Source organism: Xiphophorus maculatus, chromosome 10 (genome assembly GCF_002775205.1).
Source record: "Xiphophorus maculatus strain JP 163 A chromosome 10, X_maculatus-5.0-male, whole genome shotgun sequence".
Taxonomy (NCBI): domain Eukaryota; kingdom Metazoa; phylum Chordata; class Actinopteri; order Cyprinodontiformes; family Poeciliidae; genus Xiphophorus; species Xiphophorus maculatus.
Genome location: NC_036452.1, coordinates 10,349,393 through 10,374,338, shown reverse-complemented (window position 1 = coordinate 10,374,338; position 24,946 = coordinate 10,349,393). Strand labels below are relative to the sequence as shown.

Genomic DNA, 24,946 nt, shown 5'->3' with positions numbered 1-24,946 from the left:
AATTATTGACTTAAAACAAGCTAACACTACTTCTTGAAAACTTACTTGTAAGTTAGTTTTAACTTATTCCAAGTCTACTAAGATATTTGGACTAAAAAGTAGATTAAACTTTGCAATATTTTGTGTTTTTACAGTGTTCTTGAATAAAAAGCTCTCTTGTCTTTCTTGTTTTGAAGAGTTGTGTATAATATTTATAATCTTATTATGTATTTTAATCTGAGACAGCAGAAACATGTCGATGTTGAATGAGAAGGGACCCAGGTTGGAGCCTTGGGGAATCCCAAGTAGGTTTTTGTTTTTCTTCTACAGAACTGCTGCCACCATCATGTGTAACCATGTGGATGTTGTGTTCAATTTCTTATAACTGCCTGTTTGGTTAAAGTCCAGTGACTTTTCTTGCTACTTTTACATTTAAAAAAATGTAGTAATAGTTCTGCAATCATCAAACTCACCCATCTGAGCTGTGAAACTCTGTCGCTCCTCCAGAGTCAACATGGGTTGCAATAATTCCAGTGCAAGTTATTGCTAAAACTGTTTTTCTCTCTTCTGAATAAATATGTTTAGTTAGTGTGAGAGTATGTCACTGCAATAAAATATGCATTTATTTTTTGTCTTTCTGCACATCTTTATCAAGGGTCCTAACAGGACAGTTGGATCAAACTGGCATTCACCGTTGCAATATGTCACATATTTGCTAAATTCTCACTTGTTTGCTTCAGTCTGGTCTTTATAAATGAAACAATTGCTTAGAGGAAGAATAGAAATGATTCTGTCCAGATTGGCTCACAGCGTTCGCTGCGTTTGGGATTGTATTGCTTCTGAACAAGCCTTAAAAAGCAATTTTCTTTCCTTTGAAATGCCTAAAAAATAGATGAAAGGAACTCCAGCAGCAGAGAATTATAAAATCCTCCATCATCACGGCGCAGTTGATATAAAAGGCACTAAAGACATGAAGATATTGCAGCTTACTGCAGCTAGTGGACAATAACAGGGTCTTGAACCTGTTAAGAATCTTTCCTTTACACTGGAGAAAGAAATCTCATATACAGTTGAGTCAGGAAGAAGGTTTATTGAAAAAAAAAGAAAAGAAAACAGATTAGAGATGTTTCACTCTGCTTTTATTGTTTTCATGGTCACTGGTGTGATAAACAAACTCAGAAACATCACTCTAATGTCCTTTTTTCTCGCAAACCTTCCTTCCTGTTTCCATGAGATTCACAAGATAGCAAAGCGAACCTTTAAGACCTCGCTCAGTTTCCACATGAATGGCTTGTCAGTTGCATGCTGTAAATGTTTCATCTCATGCCAGAGGCACTCAGTTGGAGTGGACTGGTCTCTTGAAATCAAAATCAGAGGCCTGTTTTATGGAATCAGTATGCAACTTCTGCTGCACAACACAATGCATTATTACAGGTGGCAGCTGCCCACAGAAAAAGGTAAACTGTTGTCGTAAAGGGAGCCTGGAGTTCTCAGTTGCACACTGAGTCATCATCATTACCCAGGCTGTTGACACAACGCAGATTGGGTCTGTGGAGTCATGCTGTGGATATATTAATATTTGACCCAACCATCTGGGCCTGTAGATATAAATGCAGATTTCTCAGACCAGGCTAAATGCGTCCGGCGTTCAGCCGGGCGGCTTGGTGAGCTTCTGCAGACTGCACCCTCTCACACTTCTGTTCCTGGCAGACAGGAAGATGAAGCCATGATGATCTGCTGCTCAACATCCTGGTCGTTCTGAGCTTCCAATTCTCCAGAAAGTTTGTAAAGCATGTCTGTCTAAAGTTACAGTTGGCGGCTTAATTTGAATGTGATGTGTTGTATCTTAATGTTATTAACTTCTGTATACAAGCTCTTCTCTGCAAAAACAAAATCTTATCAAATAGTCTTGGTATAGTTTCTAGTGCAAGTCTCTTAATGCGTTTGAAATAAGACAAAACTAACTTACAAATAACTTTCTGACAAGATGTAGGAGCTTCTTTTAAGTCAATAATTCCTTATTACTATTTTTTAAAAAGTACTAGTTCCACTGTCAGATTATTTCACTTATACTGAGACATTTTCCCTTGTCTTAAGTGTAATAATCTGCCAGTGGCACTAGTACTTTTTCATCAATACTAAAGGATTATTGATTTAAAACAAGCTCCTATTACTTGTACTAGGTTAGTTTTGTCTTAATTCAACTGCACTAAGATATTTGCACTAGAAACTAGACCAAAAATACTTGGTAGGATTTTGTGTTTTTGCAGTGGATGAAAATAGGCATCAGCCCATTACACTCCCCACAACTCCGCTTGTTTTAAGTCAACAATTCTTTAATATTCATGAAAAAGTACTCATTCCACTGGCAGATAATTTCAGTTATAATACGAGAAAATCCACTAGTGTTTTTTTCATGAACATTAAGGGCAATCTATATTTTGATGTAGGTTACTTATGTTAGTTTTGTCTTATTTCAAGCGCTAGAAACTATATCAAAAATACGTTTTTGTTTCTGCAGAAAAGGAAGACGGGCATTAAACCCATTTCACCCCCCACAACTCTGCAAGGACAAGCAGGTAAAGACAATGGATGGATGACATTCAAATTTATTTGAGATGAACCTGCAGGAGAGGAAAAGCATCACCTAATATGATAGTGAGGAGAATATTACATCCTACCATCGCCCCCCACACATGGTGACTATTTACCAAGTGTGGGGGCACTTGTTAGCCAAGTGAGCAGCAGCTACGTTCCAGACGGCGGTATCTCCATCAGGCTCACTGATAAACTGGTGATGACATGGCAGACAGACCCTGTAGAGTGTTTCATCACGGTACAGCAAGGTCGTTTCCTTGGTAACAAAATGAAACAAACTCGAACTAAACCATTTTCTTTCTAGGATTTATTAACTTAGACATCTTTCTCAAAGAACACAAACATTATGGTCATTATTGGCTTTGTGTCCTGATATTGATGAGGCTAAAAAAACATTTATTAAACTTTTTCTTTTTCATAGGTGGTGAGTAGTAATTGATACCAACTTTAAAACTGAATTATTTGAAAAACAAAAAACAAAGTGATAATAATAACAATATTGGTATTCATTTAATTTTGGTTAGTGTGACAGCAATTACGCCAGAGGCTCGTAAAGCTCTTCCTGTCCTTCAAAAACCAAAGTAGAGAGGGGAGGTTTCTCATTTAAAAGGGCCGAAGAGGGTTTGGTGAAGTGAGACCCGGTGATTGCAGCAGCAGCAACAAGTCAGTGGTGTAACACAAGATCCCAAGTTTGTGTTTGTCACTTCTTTTTGGGCTGAGCTGCGATGTAGAGAGCCACCAGGCAGTAGACGACGCCTCCGACCGTGAGAGCCATGGTGGTGCGGTACAGTAGTCGGTCTGGATATCCGCGCTTTAGATGGACAGGGACACCGTCCGATGTCTGAAGTTTGGGACAAAAGAAGGAGAAATGGAGGAGAATTTAGTAGACAAAACACAGAGAGTTGTTGTTGAGAGTTCAGATCACAACATTTTTTTTAAACATGACCTATTATGCTTCCTTGAACAGGTTAGCATAAGTGTTTGGGTTATACAAAACATGTTCATCACAATTTTTGCACAAACTCATTCTTAGATAGTCTGATCTCCTTTCAGAGTGAGCCGTTTTAGGGACTCTTGTCACTGTAAATCCAAATAAGCTGCTGCTGGCCACGCCCCCTCCCAGCCAGGTTGCTAAGTAACGGGCTTGCTAGGTAACAGCACAGTCCCCATCAACTTGGGCCTTACAAATCAGGAGGTTTTTGAAACTGCTCATTTTTCAGACACCAAAAAACAGTAACTTATTGCCAAAAACACCTGGCTGTTTTTCTTTTTAACTGCTCAAGTTGTTTTTAGAAGCAGTTGACACCCAAATTGGAGTTCAAAACATGCAAAATGTGAATTTTGCATAACAGTTTCCCCTTAAGCTCCAGCAGTCGATGTTTCATTTAACTGGTGTGTTTGTTTTCCTCTGAAATGGTGAGCTGTGGTGGGTTGTGTGGCGGAGGTTGCTCAAGGCCGTTCAGACCATGTAGAGAATGAAATAAATATTAGTCATTACCTAAAATCTCCTCTGCGCTTTGAAAACTGTACTTTAGCACACAATGCACCGTTCCTGTTTGACCTCGATAATAGGAGAGCTTTGAACCGGTTCTCATTGTTTAGCAAATGAAAAGGTCTGTAAAATCTCCAAACCTAAATTAATCTATCTTAAAGTCCTTGTATAAACTCAAGTCCCCAATCCTGCTGTTGGTTTACCATCTGTGATTTTGTCATTTTGCACTCCCAGCTCACTGGGTGGCTGCACAGTTTGAAGGATTTTTAGTAACAGGATCAAAATAACTGGCAATAACTTTGGAATAAATGGCAAAATAATCGGCAATAGTATCAGACTATAAGTCAATAGCATCCAAATAACCATCAAAGACATCACAATAATATTTGGCAATGGCGTCGGACTGCTAGGCAATAGCATCAAAATAATCAGCAACCGCATCACAATAACTGTTTGAATTAAATACTCACAATAACAATACAAATGCATATTTAATCAGAAATACATGTGATACCAAGTGTGCACAAACATACTGCATTGATTTTAATTACATTGAGCGTCATTATTGGGATAATTGACCATTTTGTAATGGATTCTGATTTGTATCAGGAACAAAAATAAATCCTGATCTGGACATCACTACTTTTTTTCCATTACATATGAAATTAAAAAAAAATATTTATTACCTGGAAAAATTTCTGGAGGTCAGGAACTTTGTTTGTTCCCAAATACTCCACTGTGGACCCTGCTTCTGAGACCAGCTTGGTGGGTGTGGCGAAGATCATGGTGGGAGACTCTGCAGGCAGGCTTAGCTTCAACCCCTAAATCAAAACAAAATATTTTTATATATATATGTATATATATATTTGTAAATTAACATTTCTGATGGCTTTAATTCGTTTCCATTTTCCAAAAGTCCTTGATTACATTCATGGGAAAATATAACCAAGATTTTTATTTCCAATCCCATTTTTAACATTCTCCACTTATATAAGCTGCTTTTCTTCCCCGCCCACCCAAACCAAGCCTGTGGGTATGAGACCTTGACAGAGACCTTAATAAACACAAAAAGCACTGAATCAAATAAAATACACTAAAAAAAGGAGATGAATAATGGACATTTTATATAAAAAGAAGATGTGAGGCAATCAGCCAACATCTTCCGACAACAAAGTCAAGGATTTATTATGAGAACGATTTCTAATGTAATTTCTTCCAGCTCTTCAAGTCAGTTTCATGGATCCAATGCTTTAAGTTCAAGGACGAGGCTTTCACTTTAAAACAAGAAGGCTCTTTTCCTTACATGCCTTCATCGTGATAAACCTTTAAAAAGTGCTGATTTATATTACTATAAAGACATGATAAGAAGTCTCTTCATATCAATCTTTTTTAAATTAAGCTCAAAAAGATTCAATATTCATTTTGTAGGTTGAGTAATATCTCAGATTCTTAGAGTGTTTTATTGATTCAGAGTCGTGTCTCGACTTGATTTAAATTGGTTAGGCTGTTTAAGTGTAAAATCTACAGCACCCTTAACAGTTGTTGGCAACCCTGGTGCAGAAAAAGCTTTAAAATAAATTACACTGCAGCAGTGTAATGTTAAATTGAAAAATCCTACCATTACTTGGCAGAAAAATCCCATTTTCATTAAAATTGTATGTATCACACTTATTGGTTGGCAACAGGGCACTTGAAATCTGCCACATTATACTACCAGGGATACAGGAAGTTATTGAATATGAATCCAATGTTTCATCTTAAAAAGGTTTATGAAATTTTAAAAAGTCAAATACATTCGTGTTTTAAGAGTTGCTAGGGGTGCTATAAATTATGTCACCGATTTTGTTTAAAAATAAGAAAAGTTTGGACATTTTTCCATAAAAATCAAAAAATTGTAGAAAATATTCCAGGATTGATAGTTTTAGCTTTTGATTTTTACTTTTAAAGGAATTATTTGGGTGCCTCATTAAATGTTTCACTGGATTTCAACACACTGTTTTGTCAGCATTTAAAAAAATGGAGCTAAACTGAGACTACTTCTTGTAAGGGATTTCAAATATTTGTTATAAAATACAAAGTTTAGCTAATTCAAAAAGAGTTATGAAGAGCATCATCGCCAGAAAAGACTAATCTTTCCATTCATTTTACCATGTTCCCTTTATGGATAGTTATATTTCCTTTTGGAGCAACATTTTGAAATCAAAGCCCGACCCGGTACGTTTTATAGTGACCTTCTATTTTTCTGCAGGGTGCTGAGTAACGCTGGTAAATAAAGCAGCGGTCTCCTGGGTGTCAGTATAATTTTATTTACATAAAGGTTTCTGTGACGGTCGGACACTATCTTGTTAAAGCGTGTGGAGGCAGATACGTAGGCGTTGCAAATCAAAACCGGACAGATAAAAAAGCAAGGAAGGCCAACTTTCACATCAAGATACAGATCAACATATTTTGTTCCCTTTTCTGTTATTGAAATGTCAAAAAGTCCTGGTTAAATGTTATTTTATTTGCAGAACTATCATAAGATTCCAAATCATAAATACGATTGAGTAAGGAACAAATAAAGAACTACATTTTATAAAATATATTTAAACTGCAATCCAACCACAGTTAAGATGCAACACAATTTATAAATCAGATTTGTTCAAAAATGTTTTAGACATTACTACATTTGTCATATTTTAAAAGGACATTAGATACTGGTCATTGTGCAGTAACGTGTATGGTGACTAAAGATGAACCTTGAGTTGTGTAGATAATTCAATTGTAATCAACAATAAAATTTTGACCTCCAACTTCGAAAAAGTAAATAATTATAAACAGACAATTTTGTAAAAAGCCGCTATTGATAAACATGTCTTTTAATAAATAGAATAGAATAAATCTTTTCAAATAAAAGTAGGATTTGGGGGGGGGGCAAATTTCAGGGGAAAAAAAGCATCAATGAATAGCTCTAAAAGGGAAGTTTACAACAGAAATGTTTGATACATTACAAATATAACAATAAAATACTACTCTACAGCATAATATTTTAGATGTATTAAAGCACACATGATGTTTTAAGGTTGAACTTGGTGGCAGAAAAGCCAAGTGCACTGCAGCACAAATTTCATTACTGAGAAACTAAATAAACTTATCACTATAATCTACAATAGGACATTGTGGCCTGGCACAGCTGCCCTGCAGAAGCTTAATCCTTAATAAAAACTGCTGAAAGTTGTCAGCTGCAATGTGATTTTAGAGGACGTAGTCTGTGTTGCAGCTTTCTTTATATTAGTCGTGCAAAAACAAAAAAAAGTAACGAATAAAATGCAGAGATGCCAGTCTATACAAGAGCATAACATTCGACAGTGAACTGTTAAACCCGTGGAACAAATTGGATCTGTGAGTGTGTGTTATGACTGGGTGAACAGCATTATAAACACACACAAACACACCGTTTCACATGAATTGTGGCTGTAATAAAATGGAAAATCTACCAGTGTGGGTTTACCCAGGAGCTGTAAAAATATTAAATCAATGTTTATCACATTATCCAGGCCATCTGCTGCTGTTTCATTACAGGTGGAGACTGAGCGCTGTGCTGTGTGAATGACGCCTGCACCAGATTTAACCAGGTTTCCACCCAGTGGCTCTCACACTGTGTACACTGTTGTATGAGACATGGTACGTAAATTTTTCTCCCACTAAGTGAGTGCAAAATCTAGAAACTAAAATACTTGCCAGAGAAAATAAAAAATTAAATATGTTCTTTTATTCAGTTTAGAAAAGTTTTAATTATTCCGGAAAAAAATAAATAAATAAAAATAGTCAAAGAAAGCGCACACACACAAACAACCCCCTCCAAATGCTTGAACACAACTACTAATTTAAAAACAGGGAGGATAATCAATGTCAATTACTTTGCAATTGTCTGCCTGTGGCAGCAGTGTAATGAAACAGGGCCGTGGTTCCACTATGAGTAAATCTCCCACATTGATTACCAATGAGAAGGTGCAGAAAAACTTGCTTTCTCAATCTGCAAAAAAATATTTTTCTCAAGCATTACTGATTTGACAGTGGAAAAGTTAAAATACAACTTGGAGGAACAGGCCTACAACTTCCCAATATTTTCTTTTTCTTCATACTAAACATGGCTTTTATGCAAGAGGTACCATATCAGAGTTTTGATCTGAGGGCTTTTTGAGTTATCAGCGTCAAAGCTGGGTGTTTTCAGTTCAAGTGGGCGATATAGCTTTTCTACTTCTTGTTACTTTCATTTATAATCAATTTTGCAAGTTTCTGCAGCCATAAAATGAATGGAGTAAAGAAGAAGCTTTTTTTTTATCTGTGCTTCTATAGATCTGGTGGTGGAGAGATTTCAAGTGACATGCATTCATTGTGTTGTAATCCAGGATATGTTACTGTGAAATGTAATCTCTGCTATCCAGAAATTGAGCTGTTAGCATGTCATGACAGCCATGAGACTGTCATTCAGTAATTGTCTTCAGTCAGAGCCCTCTTCCTAATAGCTGCAAGACTGACTGGTACCAGAAATCTATGATGAAGATTCTTGAATGTTGCAACACTTAAGTTCTGTTTGGGGTAAATAAAATAATTTTGAATTAAATAGAATTTAATTTTCTAAATCGGAAGCTAAAATTGGAAGCCAACTTCAGCTTTGTATGTATTATTGGACTGTTTTAAATGGCATTAATTTCAAATAAAGCCCGGATTAAAACACTGAAATACCATTTAAAGACAAAGCTGAAAGACTAAGACATAAGAGGTGAAAAGGGGGTACTGCACTGTGGGGGGAAAAAAACAAACTCTTCAGAAGGTATAAGTGTAATGACAGGTGAAAACAGAAAAATACCCATACGTAAAACAAAGCTGAATTTAAGCAATATAAATTTTCGTTGGGTTTAAGAGTAGCAAAGGGAACATTACCAATAAGTGTCCTTAATATACATATTTGTGAATATAATAAAAAACATATTTTTCAGCTCTTGTGGTCAGCTCAAATGCTAGCTAGCTAGCAACAGCAGGATCCGTTATCTAACAAACCCACGCCAAGGTCAGCAGAGCCATTAAATACTCGGTTTGTGACCGACACACCGCTTCAGACTCTCACCTGAGGGTTGTAAGCCGCCGTGGGAGCAGCACCCGTCAATTTCTGGGTGAAACCGCTGAACTTATAGTACATTTTCCTGCTGAAGGACAGAACAAGGTGCTGGTGCCACAACAAACCGACCGGCTAAGGACCTTTCCGACTCCAACCTTCACAGGAAGAAGACGCTGTGAGGTGCCCCCAGCACTGCCCGATTAAAAATGAAGACGGAAAAAGGTGAAAACAAGGTACGCCGATAATAGTGGTGTAGTTTGAAAGTTTTATTTAAATGTGTAAATCAACTGAAAATATTGCAATAGTAAAATTGACATGTATATCAGATTGGAAAAAATATATATTGCAAAGTGACATCAAAAGCGCCATAATCTTACTCTTCAGTACGGAAAGCAGAAAGAGCCAAATGTCGAAAGAAATACGTGTGTCTGGATTTGTACGGTTTCGATTCTAAGGTGAGATTTGAGAAGAAAACGATTCATGGGTTTACTGTTGCGTTTAAATTTTCCGATAATTTTATAGTGTATTTTTGCTCATAAATGAAAATGCACTAATATTTTCACTTTTAGGATAGTTAGTTCATATGGCTAATGCTAAGAAATTTGAAATGCTCCTGTAGGATGTATTTAGGAATGATTTTTCAAAGTAGAAAAAATACATCTAATCTCTTCAGCCACACACATTCAAGTTACACCCTTCATATTAGCATCTTGGTTAAAAATGTATGAATGACTTAAACTATTTATATTTTACATTATGTTTTTGAATTATTCAGATGGAAATGCAGTACAGCATTATTATTATTATTTTTTTATATATTCAACAGTACTTAGTTATATTAACAGTGATTTAAACAGACACATTCAACCCCCAAAAAGAATTCCTGCTTTTGTAAATGTTTCAAATTTGCCACAAACTACAATATTGGGATTTTATGTTAGACCAACATAAAGTCACACATAGTTGTATTGTACAAATACTTTTTACAGTCCATTTTCTATTAGGTCTAAATAAGTAGAAAATGTATAATTATTGCAATATTATATTAGGAACTTTTAATTTGAAATCCTTGGCTTTCTGTCTCCCTGGGATACAAATATAACTTCAAACAAAGACCAAAATTTTCCTAGCCACTCTTCTAAATGAGAATTACCAAAAAAGCGTGGCATTCGGATATAAGACAGTGGTGTGTGCCTGCCTACACATGCCCACATCAACACTTTTAATGAAAGTTAACACACTTCAAAAACACAAAATCTTACCAAATACTTTTGATAAAATTTGCAAATGTCTTAGTACACTCGGGATAAAACAAAAGTAACTTACAAGTGACTTTTCAGAAATATATGGAAGCTTGCTTCCATATAATAATAATAATAATAATAATAATAATAATAATAATAATCCCATCCATCCATCCATTTTTTGTTCACCCTTTGTCCCTAATGGGGTCGGGAGGGTTGCCGGTGCCTATCTCCAGCTACGTTCCGGGGTACACCCTGGACAGGTCGCCAGTCTGTCGCAGGGCAACACAGAGACATACAGGACAAACAACCATGCACACACACACACACTCACACCTAGGGAGAATTTAGAGAGACAGTCATGTTTTTGGACTGTGGGAGGAAGCCGGAGTACCCGGAGAGAACCCACGCATGCACAGGGAGAACATGCAAACTCCATGCAGAAAGACCCCGGCTGGGAATCGAACCCAGGACCTTCTTTCTGCAAGGCAACAGTGCTACCAACTGCTCCACTGTGCAGCCTAATAATAATAATAACAATAATAATAATAATAATTTATAATAATATTTAATTAATTATTGGTAAAAATGTCTTGTTATACATGAAATAATCTGTAGTGGACTAGTATTTTTTCATCAACATTAAGGAACTGGATTAAAGTAAAACAAGCTGCTATATCTTGCTGAAACATTACTTTTAAGTTAATTTAGTCTTAATTAAAATATACCAAGATATTTGTACTAGAAACTACACAATACCTGGTAAAATGTTATGTTTTTGCAGTACATATTGAAGACAGCTGGAGCTGTGACAAAAAAACACCAGATGAGAATCTAAGGTTATCTTCCTGCCACAGAGTTCAGAGGACGGTGAATAATCTCATATAAGATCAGTATGAGATTATTGTAACGTGATAAATGAGGCTTTATTTCCTCACTTTCACTGGAGTTTCTCTGAAACTACTTTGTACAAAACACCACAAGGAAACTTTCCCTGAACATCGAAATCTGTTTTTATTATATCCTAATGAAAGTGAGAAGTGAAGAAAACCAAGTTTTCAAAAAGCTTACTGATGAACATGAAATAGGTTTTTGAAGAGTTTCAACTCCGGGGGCATTCCCTCTGCTTCAGTCATTTCCTTCTTTTGGCTGCTTTTTGTGAGGCCAGCAGTGGTGCAGCTTTCACCGCACATGTGACTCGGAGGAGAGCGCTGGAAGGCTCAGGTGTTCATCATTCTGAATGTTAAGATTCAGTGCCTCCAAGAAGCAGAAATGCAGCTTATTTTTTAGCCTGCAGTTACATCATCACTTTGAAATTAGGAAGCGCCAGCGACCCAAAAAAATCCGTCTCCTCTGGTGATCGAGACACGTGACTCTATGGACTGACAGTAACAAGATATGACACTTCATTTAATGAAGATGAATGTGGTTGGAGCAGCCAGCTTATGGAGTCTTGAAATATAAAGTGCCTCGTGAATGTATTAGTATCCAGTGAATCTTTTCATATTACAACCATAAGCCTCATGTTAGTTTTTTTCAGATTTTATATGGTATATTAACACAAGGTAGTGGAATGAAGTGGAAAGAAACCTATCAATGTCTTGCTCTATTTTTATCTTATTTTAAATATATGTGGTTTTGAAGTAAAAATACACAAACAGATTTGCAGTCAATCTCCAATACCTGGATAATCCTAGATTAAAAACTAGTTTGTTTGCCTTCCGAAGTCACCAAATTAGAAAAATGTAATTGTATTTAAATAATTAACTGAGCTTACGGTACTGTTTGATAACTACAATAATTTGGAAGGCATGTGTTTAAATTAAAATAACATTTGTTAAAATGCCTTGAGACAACATTTGTTGTGAATTTGCTCTATATAAAGAAATTGTTTTCAAGCATTTCATAAAAAACTAAATGTAGAATGAGGGGAATTGTTCCTACCAGAATGGAAAACATGAACCTATAAAACTTTCTCCAGTGTTCAGATATTTAAAATCAAATACCTGTTATTTCTTCTTGTGTATGAACATTGGATCATCATGTAAATTGCATTTTGTGTCACTTTATGACACTGCTTTGCTATAAAATTACTTGGCAAAATTGGTAAAAATGAGTAAAATCAACTCATCCAAAGTGCGGCCCGATATATCGGTATCGGAAGTGAAAAAAGTGGATTGGTGCATCCCTAGTTGTAACGTGATAAAATGTGGAAAAGGCCCAAGAGGCAAGGGCACTTTTGCTTAATTATTTTATGATAAAGTTTGAAATAAGTAGTCAGACACTTTGGTTCTACATATCAGAGGTTTTATTAGAAAAGCTCAAACACTGATCACATTTATCATGAGTACCGATGAAAAATGTCTGATTGAGGGTTTCAATCAAAATGTTCCTTCTTGAAAACAAAAGCTACATGATTTATGTCAGAACTCAGCTAATGAAATATTCAATTTCATTTTAAGACATCTGCTGAACTTAAAAAGCACAGAAAGAACAACAAGAATATTTAAAGTGACAAACACACTCTAAACTAATACAGACCTCTAAAACAGTGCTGGAAACACATAGATTAACTTCAACATTTGATTTATTTGAAGAAAAAAAAAGAGTCAAATTGATGTGTAATAAAGGGGGGAGGAAAAGGAGAAGAGATGTAGAGCAAGACTGTTGTGTGGGAGAGGTGTTGACTTGTTTGGATCATGTGTCTGTTCAATAAATCGCATCATCTTGGCAAAGAACGCCACAAACATGCATGAGTTATCAATGTATCAATGTCAGAACCATCATTTGTGGCAGCCCTGGATGATATTTTTTTTTTCAAACACACGTTTCTTTTTTTGCACTCAGTTTTATCTCGATTTGTGTTGTGATTCTCCACAAAAATCCCAGGACAAAGCTGTTGAGCACCATCCAGGAGGTGTGCGTGGATGCAGTCTATTTGCGTGCACAGAAATCAACCACCATAATGATTGGCATGTTGGAGGATGAGGTTGCCTTGGAGACTGAGAAACACAAAATGCCTCACATTCACTCACAAATAAAGAAGCAGCTTTTCCTTCTTTGTGCTTGGGCTTTGTCTTTTTTTTTTTTTCTTGCAGTATTTTTTTCATCTTCCATCTCAGACTCCATCTGTCCTGTTGTATCTGTGTCTGTTTTATTGTCTGCCACTTTGAGGTCCCTTCTGACCCAAACCCATATTTCATTATTCTTGGCTTAAAGCTCATCTAACACTCTGAGTCCTCTGTGTAACCCCTCGCATTTGTTCGCGCCTCTCTCCTTATTTCACACCGGTCTCACAGAATGCATCTAGGTCACACATCATTCTTGTGTAACTTGCTCCATCCGGGTTTAAATCTCTGAAAAAGTGAGCGGCCAACAGCCAGACAAACAAACACACGCGCATACACACACACCGATGCAGCCATTTCTGCCTGATCTGTAACCATGGGGACACAGTGTAAACAGCAACCATAGATAAAATGGGATTGGCTTTACCTGTGTGTCTCTAATAAATAATTCTGTGTGTTTATCTGCACGCTGTGCTTTTAAAGGTACACGCCAGGTGGTGAAGCACGAGCTCTTTGTAGTAGGTATTAGTAGGCTGTAGCTTACCTGCAGAAGACAGAAATCATCAGGTGAGGTTGGAGGAACATGGAGACTCCATCACAGGATTATAGGCCAGTACTGGTCAAACTGGGGCTGCTTCGGGACGTCGTTTCAGCCTTTAAAACGTCCTGACTTCCACTTTTTACATCAACCATACTTGGCAGGAAATATAATTTAGGATATAACTCACACCGGGATGAGGAGGGACATTCCTCAGATACTTTCATCAGAAATGATGACTTATAATCTGTTTATCAGATTATAAGATTATAACGAGGTGCAGTTTGTAAGCTACACAGAAAAAAATTAACAGCAATATTATGATGTATTTAGCATGTCATAGAGACAAAAATTGAGTTAATTTTTCAATCATATTTTAACCATGTCATTCATATGTTTATGAATGTCTTAGTTCCTAATTTAATATTTAATTCATCAACCAAGCATTTAGCTTGAAAAACTAATGAAATTAATTAATTTAGTTTACAACCTAAACATTGACCTGAAAATTAAATATTAATTTGTGTTAGCTAATTAACACAAACCTTATTGTTGAATAAGGTTAATTTAGAAAATAAACATGAATGTTTGTTTTCTAAACAAAATATTTATTTCCTAATCTGAACTATTTTGCTTTGACCTAAATATTTCGGGCCAAGCTAAACATTTACCTTGTGAATTAAATATTTAGTTTGGGATGATACTTATGAATGCATGAATGACATGGTGAAAATATGACTTTAAAAAATGAACGCCCATTTTTGTTCTGTATGGCAGGCTAAATAAACCAAAAATATTGCTGTTCTTTTTTTTTTACTACATAGCTTTACAAACAGAAGTTGGAAAAACAACAATTTATGTCTTCAAACTATTTTTAACAAAGATAAGCTGATTAAAATAAGAAATAACAAATTTATCGGGGAAATAATCTATCAAAACAAACCTGGGCAGGTAAGAAAAATTTATTTCCACTTGCTTCCGCTACAGTCAGAATCCATGATTCAACAATAAGAAAGAAACGAATAAGATGGTAAAATCACCGATGAAGAAAAACAGCAAAGAAACAAAAACTATGATCTCCTCATGATCTCCAAAAAAATGTAGAAAAATAAACCAAAAAATCTGGGGATTGAGATGTTCAAAGAAATACTTTTAGAAAGGTGTACATCCTATTACACCTGCTGTAAAACTAACGGAGAATCTGAGAAAAAGAACATCATATTAGCAGTCAAACATGGTGGTGGCAGTGTGATTGTAAGTGGCCTAGTCAAAGTTTAGACTTAAATCTGACTGAGATGCTGAACATAAACAGGAAGTACATAATTCAAAATTCCCTCAAAGCAATATTAGAGACTCATCGTCAATTACTGTGATGGAGTTGTTGCTGCCAAGGACTAAGTATTAGGTTTATGGGGTGTGATTATACTGTAGATAGTTCTCTCACCCTGTTAGAAAACTTTTTTTTTTTTTGCATTCAGGTTATCTTTTAAATTAAAATTATTTTTAGGATCTGAGAGATTTAAATGCACAAAAAACAAAAACAGGAAAAGGGGATACCTTTTGACTTTTATTTTGAAAATTTGTACTCTGAACCTCTCTGCCTCTCTGCAGGTAAGATACTGATTACTTCACTTTGTTTGCTGGTCAGTTATAATCGGTTCTGCTGGAGACAGGGGCTATGTGGAGGAAGGGTGTCCTTGTGGCCTCAAGAAAGGTTCAGATTTGTCAAACAAAACAGGAAAGAATTGATTATCCAAAAAAAAAAAAGATTTTTCTGTCAATAAGGCAACAATCTGAAACCCTGTATATGTTTTGTATCTCTAATGATTTACAGATTTCCTTAAAAAAAAGTATAGGTAAAAGAAAAAGTCACAATTAACTACATTTTACATCTTTAATTTAATGGATTTTGTATGCTTTGAGTGATTTAAATTAGCCAGTTTTGGCCCCCAGCCAATATTGAATGCTGCACTGCAAAAACACATCTTACAACTTTTTTTTTGTGCCTAGCCTCTAGAGAAAAATATTTGTACACTTGAAGTCAGATGAAACTGACTTACAAGTACCCTTTCATTAAGATATTGGATTGGGTTTAAGTAAATAAACAGTACTGGTTCTACTGACAGATTTTCTCACTCATAGTAAGACAATTTTTTCATGTTATAAATTCAATAATGTGCCAATGGAACTTGTACTTTTTTAAAAATCAATATTAGAGAATTATTGTCTTATAACAAGCTCCTAGATCTGAATGAAAAGTTACTTGTAAGTTAGTTGTCTTTTGAAATATTTGCACTGGAAACAAAACAAAAACACTTGATAAGACTTTGTGTTTTTGCAGTGTGCCAAAGCCAGGAGACAGGGCAGTTCACATAGTTGGTTATTTCACAAGGAGATCCCCTGGTTCGCTGTGTTTGTGTCTGATTTGGTTCACTGCAGCATCTCTGAAGACACGTTTCGTGCGTATCTAGCGGAGCGGACCTTCAGTTCGTGGTAGCACTGAACGAAGCTGTGGTAGATGAAAGTGATGGGCAGAGCCAGGAGAACAATCCCGCTCACAACACACATCCCTCCGAGAACTCGTCCTCCAGTCGTCACAGGATACACATCCCCGTACCCAACTGTAGTCATGGAGATGATGACCCACCAGGCGGCGGCCGGGATGCTGGCATAATCCTGGTTCTGCGAGTCCAAGTCCAAGCCGTGCTCCAGCAGCTGTGCCAGGGCGCTGTATATTGCCATGGCCACGAAGACAAACACCATGAGCATCACCATCTCCCTGTAGCAGCGCCTGAGCGTCAGCCCCAGAGTCTGCAGGCCCAGGAAGTGTCTGGCCAGCTTCATGAGCCAGAACACTCTCATCATCCTCAGCACGCGCAGTATCACTCCAGCGACCCCGAGCCCGGCACCCGGCATCCCAGCTCCGGCCATTGCCATGGTGACATAGTAGGGGGTAATGGCAATCGCGTCGATGATGTTCAGCGGATGGCGGATGAAGTCGCACTTGTCTCTGGCCAACAGAAAGCGCACAATGCACTCAGCTGTAAACCAGCCGATGCACACGGCCTCCACTATCCTAAAGAAGGAAGATGGAAGAGAGAAAGAGTTCAACAATAAACAGGAAATGGCAGAGGCGCTCCAGAGAGATAACAGTATGCTTGATGTGAGATACTGCTTGACTTGACCTGTCAGTGTGAGGCAGGAATAAGCCAAGCAAGAGGATTTAAATCATTGGAAATAAGGAGCACATCTGATGCAATTTAGACATACAAGTAAACAAAAACAGGCTGAATTAAACTCCACGCAGGGAAAGAAGAAAAAGCCTTAAAGAGTGATTGTGACAAAATCAGCCACACAATTAATCCCCCAATTAACACAGCAAAGGCCACAAAGCTGAATTAGAAAGCCATCCCGCTGGTATTTGACACAAAGGAGATTCTAGGAAGCAAAGACCGCATGTTCCAACATGGTAGCGATTACCACAATTGAATCAAACCAAATTATGAAGCAGCTGAGAAAACTGCATCATCTACTGGCATGAAACTGGATCCCTTTGGCCCCAAGTACAAGCTACGCTTTTAGTTGATTACCTAACCCCCTGGAAAAGCTCCAAACTCAGAGCTATGTCCAGCCTGAGAGAACAAAACCTAACCTTATATAGAAAATGGGCTCCTCAGGACTTCCTTCAGAGGACAGGCTGTAGCAAAAAAACAAAACAAAACAAAACAAAAAAAACACAATGCAGAAATGGAAATGCAGGTTTTCATTTTGTGACCAAAAGAGTTGCTCAGTCAGAAACTGTCCTCTTGTGAGACCACAAAAGGAAAAAGTAAGAGAAACGCATCACAAGAGAGCTCCCTCTGTTATTAACACTTCAAGTTTAGTAGATAATATTGACCCATTATTGATTTTCTCTTAGGGGGCTTGTGTGACAGCCATGTGAGGATGCTAATGATTAATGGGGTTGTCTGAAACTCATCAATGAGCATAATGTCTTCAGAGGCGCCGGTTTACCAAGCACCAGGATATATTTACCATGTTTCCCACTAATACACTAAAAACTGCTGGGTTATTTCTTAAACCCAAATGCTCAGTTTATGCTGTCAGGGCAGAGGTTGGGAAGTTTAACCAAACAATGGATCAAAAATGACTAAATTCTGGATATTAGGAACCTCATCGTTCTTTACAGGCTGCCATTTTGATGAACAGATCAGACTTCTCTATCCCTCTTCCACCACATCAAATAATGGAAACATTCTTATTTATGCCTTTTAAATGTATCAATAAAGGGAACTAGATAGCAGTATCTAAAGCTTTGTTTCACATTTTGATTTAAGTCTTGGACATTATTTGTTGTAATTTTCCATTATCAACTCATGCCTAGAAATTTCATGACTATAATAAATAACAGTAGATTGTTTAAGAGTTATTTTGGTTGCATTAGGGAACATGATCTGTCATATTTTGTAAAACTCAAGTTAATGCAATACAAAATTGAGAGAAAATATGTGTAATTCAATTTAATTACACATGAGATTTGAGGATTTTTCTGAGTATTTTTTCATAATTTATTAAACTGATAAGTATAATGAAACATATATTAATATGTAAGGGCTTAAGTGCATGGTAAATGTTTTTACAGGACACATGGGTAGGTGTAAAATAGATATTTGAACTGTCAGTTTTGATTTGATCTGGGGATTAAAGGTTCTGTTTGTTTTCAGTCTAACTGTTATGGGAATGGTGTTTTATTTTTAATATTAGTTGCACTGAATTAGTCATAAATTGACCTAGTTTGGGAGTTTTCATCAAGATTCAGTGAGAGTAGAAATATGATCAATGTTAGATCATTGAATGTGAATTATTTGTTAATAAAGGCTTTACAAATATATGAGGATGTTGTCTTTTTTTTTTTAAATCAAATTATTTTAACACAGAATCAAACTGCCTGTGTGTTTAATTACTTTGTGTGAAGGCACGGCTTGCATGAGTTAATGCTTCCGTGACTGTTATTTTTATCAGATTCCAGCAGACTGGAGTTAAATTTACATTAATAACTTCGGGGATAATGCATCTGGTATATCTGTCCATCTCTATGCTGATGACGCAGTTGTTTACTGCCATGGAAACTCCATTGCCTTAGTTTGCGATAGTCTACAAGCTGCTTTTGACATTATTCAGTCACATTTGTTCCATCTCATATTAATTCTCAATACTGACAAAACTGAAGGTATTTTGTTTTCAAACTAAAAGAAAACCTCTGTTACTCTCCCTGCTATCCTGTCTGCACAAATTGAATTTTGCTTGCTAGAAATGCATATTACTAGATGAAAATCTTTCTTTTATGTCAAATATGTATAGTATGAGAATCAAATAAGGCTCTTTTCTTAGAATTAAAGCATGTTTTTCATTTTAACATGAATAAACAACCTGTGGCAGCTGACCTTTTACCTTACATTGATTATGGTTTTATCATTTATATGAATGTTCCTGTTACAGGTTACAGATTACTCCTTACAGGTTGAATGCTGAGATTCACTACAGGATGTAAAAATCCAGCATTGTACAGAACGCCAGCTTATCTAACTTACTTGGTCTTCCTTAAACTGGAAAAATTTATATTCTTAATTGGAAAAACATTACAACAGGATCTGAAGCTCTGCAGCTTAATTGAACTAAAGGTTTTAAGTTAAATTGAGAAATCATCAGTGGGTGGCTGTTTATGCTCTTAATGTTTTTTTGGTATTTTCTTTTACTTTATCTAAGTTTTACCTTGTCGAGACAATTAGATTAACTATCAAATTATTATGTACATATAAAGTAGATTGCTTTTAGAGGCTTCACATCGCTGTGAGATCTACCTGTATAAAAAAAGGTGAAATAATAAAGAAATATGTTGCAACTTTACCTGTTTGACTCCAGTGACCCCAGGATAAGCAGGAAGCAAAAAGTTATGATGACAATGATCATCGTTGAGCTTTATATTCAGTACACAAAATACAGCTTTATATTCCTGATTATTTCATTTGATTATTTCTTATAACTGGAAATAATACATTTTCTTGCCCTGTAAAATTTGCCCTTGCTGTACAGTTTTCCATTCTTATTTTTCTGTTTTTATACTTTTTTGGTTTTGTGTTAATCTGGATGCATCTATTTACCTTAAACCTGTTAATTTTACCATTCTGGGACAATAAAGAATATTTCTTTTCTATACTAATAGAGTATTTTCATCAGAGTAGTTTTTGAGCATGTCTGTCCCTCATAAAATGGCCCCAGATGCAGTCTGCACTCCTTCTGCTTCACCTCACTACAGCAGCTCCTCTTCCTGGGTTCTGAGTGATGGGTGATTTCTTATTTCATTGATCACTGCAATGGAACAGGCTGTTCTGTACAACAAATTTTCCTGAACTCTATGATATTGTAACATTTCTTTGCAGACAAACATAATACAAGTAAATACATCTGAAGAAAGAACTTGATTAAAAATATCCAAAAGAACTGGATCAGGGTTTCAAACTTATTTTAAAGTCCTTATCCCATAAGATAGTTAAGTTTCAGACCAAAAATCTATGTAAAGTTCTTACATGAGTCTGAAACTTGAATTTTTATTTTAAGCAACATAATTAATTTTGCAATTTTGCCCATCTGACAGGTCTATTTCTACCCTCCATCTTGGCATTTTCACAGCATACTAACTACAGTATGTTGTACGTACAGAGTTCAGATGTAATTAAATGAAATGTAATGGTGCATGTTCAAGTTCCCTGTCTGGAAAACAGGAGAATCCCCTAAAGTTGGAATTGCAACTGGAAAATTTGCATTTAAATGAACAGGTCTTCGTTTTGTTTCCAGTATGGCTGAAAGGTGACATTTATTATCACTTCTGACACTTTGCATGTCATTAAAGAAGAGTCACACAAAGTACTATAATATTTCTTTTTGTAATTTTGTGCTTATGCCTGACTTTATAAAATAAAGAGAAATGTGCTGTTATAAGTTTACATTGCTAATAATGAATCCAAAAAAAGGGGCAAATCCGGTTTTTAGATTTGAATGCTTTCAAATTCAAATTAGTGATATCTGAGCATATGGGTCCATCTTCCCTTCACATAGACCTAAAATTGAGAGAAAAATACTAGTTTTCATTACTTAACAGAACCACATGAAGAACCTGCAGAGATATGTGGGAAAATACTCTGAGGAGGTTCGATTCGTCACCTTATGCCTTATGTGATGTCATTATGAGACGGGTGTGGTGTGGAAGCCTGTTAGTGGGAGTTTGTTTATCTCGATTAAACAACAAATTGACACAAAACAGCAAAACAAAGAGTAACTTTACATATTTCTCCATAGGTGACTATAAACTATATTTAGAGTCAGTGTGGTGGATTGTACTGAATTTGAAAGATGTATTCATGAAGTGTCTCACTTTTACGCACAGGACTTAAGAGCACCATCATTGCGCCTCAATGTCTGACCGCATTTCACTGAGGGGAGCCCCTCAAGCACTGCAGTTTGGTCGCACACCATCGCTTACCTGTGCTCTTCCACGGTAGTCTTCTTAGCCGTATCCCAGTCCGGCAGCGTGCTGGCACACAGCATGATCATAGAAACAATCACGAAAATCACGGACACCGAAGCCAGAAGCTGCGCCGCCAGGGAAGAATTAGGATCCTCGAAGGTTTTGCGCATCCTCTCCAGCCATTTGGCGCGTCCGGTGAGCTCAATCTGTTGCACCGTCTCCTCCGGAGTCAGGCACTCATCCCCGGACAGTACGATGTCCCCCTCTGAGAGACTGTCCATCCCGATGTCGGACATCCTCTCGTCCAGGCGCTTCTGGCAGCAGGAGTCCAGGTGCGCGGTCTCCAGCCCCCAGTACAGCATCTCGGTGTAGAAGGATAGCTCGCAGACTCCGGGGACAAACCGGAGTTTGCCGGAGCGCACGTACAGCATTATGAACACGAAAGCTTGCGCATGGCGGTCGAAGAAGAACTCGTTCCGGTCCCGGTCGTAGTCGTCGCACAATTCTAGGACCTCTTTCTCGGTCGCGCAGGCATGTAAGCGGCTGACGCGTCGGAGTGGGAAATCCCTGATCACCTCACGAGTGAAGGCGTACCGGGTTCCCCCCACATTAAGCACGCATATGCTCTTCCCGAACTTCATCTTAGCGACCTGTACCCGATTAAAACTCTTCCTCACTGTCCATTCTTCCTTTCATCTCAGGAGTCAGGGTACCTGGGGGGAGCGGACGGTCTCCCCTGTCCCCCGGGGCGTGGCTCGCCTTTCCTGGAAGCGGACCTATAGGTTTGGTCCGTGTGTGGATGAAACTAAATCTCCTCTGTTTCTCCCACTGCCCGCTCCTTCTGCCTCTGTGGTCTGGATAAAACTCTCTCCACCCCACTCAGGGCGAGCCAGTCCCATCCGTGATGTCATATGCGCGCACGCAGCGAGAAACACAAACCCCCCACAGTAAAATCACAGCTTATTGTTTTGTTTCCACACTGATTAAACACAGTCAGAATTGAACCAATAACCCAGGAGCAATAGTATTGTATTTGGACAGCTTTCAATTAGTGATTCTGAATAGAAATAATGTAGAATGAACAATAACAGACAGTAAAATGCTTTTTTTTTTAATCTACAGTGAACAAAGTTGAATTCTAACATTTTTTTAATCTACTTTGACTCAAATATTCTATTTACTCAAATATATTGTTCTGTCTCATGTTATACAAAATTGTGGGCTTTTTAGCAACAAAAAATAGGCTGTAATGGATCATTTAAAAACTTTACCCATCTATATCTTGAATAAATCTTTAGATCATCAGTCAGACATGATAAGTCAGTCCTACATAGTATAATAGCTACAGCTACCCCACCTGTTTAGGCCAATACAAAACCTTTATCTTTATTTTAATTTGCTAGCTTGTTTTTTTAGCCTTTGGCTTGTGGGTTCATTGCCCTGCTGCATAACATAAGTAGGATTGACCTGAGCAAGCCTAGTTGGGCAACCGATTAGTTGGGCAACTGGCTTCAGGATTTTCTGGTAGAGAGCAGAAATTACAGCAAAGCAGTCCCAGACCATGACACGACCACCACCATGTCTGAATGTTTGTATCAAGTTCTTTTTTTGAAATGTGGTGTCAGTTTTCCACAAAAGCTGCACTTTTCTCTCGTTAGTCCGCATATTTACCCCAATGTTTGCTGTTTAACAAATGCAACACAAGCCTTTTTGTTTCCAGCAGTGGATTTTGCCACTGGATGCAATTTTTAAAGCTTTTTTTTCTTTATGAGTGCTGCATTGCTTTAGATCCTGGCTTACTTTCTTTTGTGACCTCCAGGGTGAGTCGTTAATGGGTTCTTGAAGTTAAGTTTTGGTCGGTCGGCCACGCCTGAAGGCTCTTCGCTGTGACATGCTTTTTTACTTTTGCAGGTAATGACTCTCACAGTGGCTCACTAGAGTCTTACAGATGTCTTGGCAACATGTTGAGGGCTGTTTGATAATCTTGTTTCTCATCTATTCCTCATTTTATTTACATAGGGGTTTTATGTGGGGTTTTTTCAGCGTGAGATAGTGTTTCCTTTTAGCAGTTTCTTTATTCTTCACATTTGGCAATTAGTGGACCTGGGTAAATGGACTGACTCTATATTTTTCTAGTCATGCCGATCAATCAAAGTGTTTAACACTATGGGCACCAATATGAATAAGAAGGCAACTTAGCATTGAATACCTTGTTCAGGAATACATCAGCAAGTGACAGGAGGAAGCATGAATTAAATCCAAAATAAATTACTAATAAAAGCAGTTACTTTTTCCACATTGGGTCAGATTACTTTGGCAAGTTTGTTTTCCGTTAACAAATGAAATCACAATTTTAAAACTTGTTTTATTTATTTATTCAAGTTCTGTGTGACTGAAATGAAATATTTGTTAAAGTTTGATTTTCATACTGTACACTTCAGATTTCCAATACAAGCCACAGTCCTGTCACCTGCAGAAATACTCAGATGTCTCTGCAGTAGTTGGTTTTATCAGAGATGGTGAAGAAGCTGAGTACAGGGAGCTGGTGGATCGCTTTGTGTCGCGGTGGGGAAACAACCATGTTATCTTTAGATGATTATAGATTTTAAGAAAAACAGCATGATGAAAACCCCTTTTTCTTCACTGGAGAAAATGTGGAGGTGGTTGAGGAATATAAACACCTCAGCGTTCTCTCGGACAGACTGAACTAGAGACACAACATTGAAGCCAACAGAAGACTTTACTTCTTCAGGAAGCTTAAGTACTTCACTGTTTGTGGTAAGATGCAAAATGACTGTTGTGTAGGACGTAATATATATTTTTTTCCATCATCTGTTTGGCTAGCACCAAAAAAGGCTAAACAACCTGATTAAGAAGGCTGGTTTTTTTCTAGATACTACTGGAATAACTGGAGTAGGTAGAGAAAAGAATGATTCGTCATATAATAAAAAAATAATAATATTATAAAAAATATGGACAACCCCGAGCATCCTCTTTTTGAAACTGCTTCACAACAACAGAGTGTCTTCAGTCAGAGGCTCCCTCAGAATCGCTGTAATACTGACCACTAGAGGAGATCCTTACTGCACACAGCCATCAGCATCTACAACAACTCTTAGAAGAATCTTAAATAATATGAATCACAACAACATTTAATGTCCACTTTGGAATCAATAAAGTATTTTTTTTTATTGAATTTAATTTAAACTTAAACATTTAAGTGTCTCAAAATGCAAATTCAGAGCGTATCTTTAATATTTCTCAAGATTTTTATCTGTAAAAAAAAAAAAAAAAAACTTTTGTTCATAACAGATCATTTTACGGCTACTTTGTGTTGTTCTATTTTATAAAATCCCAGTGAATACATATAACTTAGTTGTTTGGACGTGCCTGTGTTTGCG

The 24,946-nt window shown here is 37.0% G+C and overlaps 2 protein-coding genes across 2 annotated transcripts; both read right to left on the bottom strand.

The window, feature by feature from the left end:
- Positions 1-2,865: 2,865 nt before the first annotated feature.
- On the bottom strand, positions 2,866-9,350 carry LOC102237316 (cytochrome c oxidase subunit 7A-related protein, mitochondrial). The gene is made up of 3 exons (XM_014469709.2): positions 9,180-9,350; positions 4,756-4,890; positions 2,866-3,418 (listed from the first exon to the last, which is right to left on the bottom strand). The coding sequence occupies exons 1-3, from the start codon at positions 9,249-9,251 to the stop codon at positions 3,278-3,280; spliced, it is 348 nt and encodes a 115-aa protein (XP_014325195.1). The 5' UTR covers positions 9,252-9,350; the 3' UTR covers positions 2,866-3,277.
- Positions 9,351-15,576: 6,226 nt separating this feature from the next.
- Positions 15,577-22,186, bottom strand: kcng3 (potassium voltage-gated channel modifier subfamily G member 3). Its single transcript, XM_005794643.2, has 2 exons — positions 21,561-22,186; positions 15,577-17,096 (listed from the first exon to the last, which is right to left on the bottom strand). The coding sequence occupies exons 1-2, from the start codon at positions 22,184-22,186 to the stop codon at positions 16,451-16,453; spliced, it is 1,272 nt and encodes a 423-aa protein (XP_005794700.1). The 3' UTR covers positions 15,577-16,450.
- Between the last annotated feature and the right edge of the window lie 2,760 nt (positions 22,187-24,946).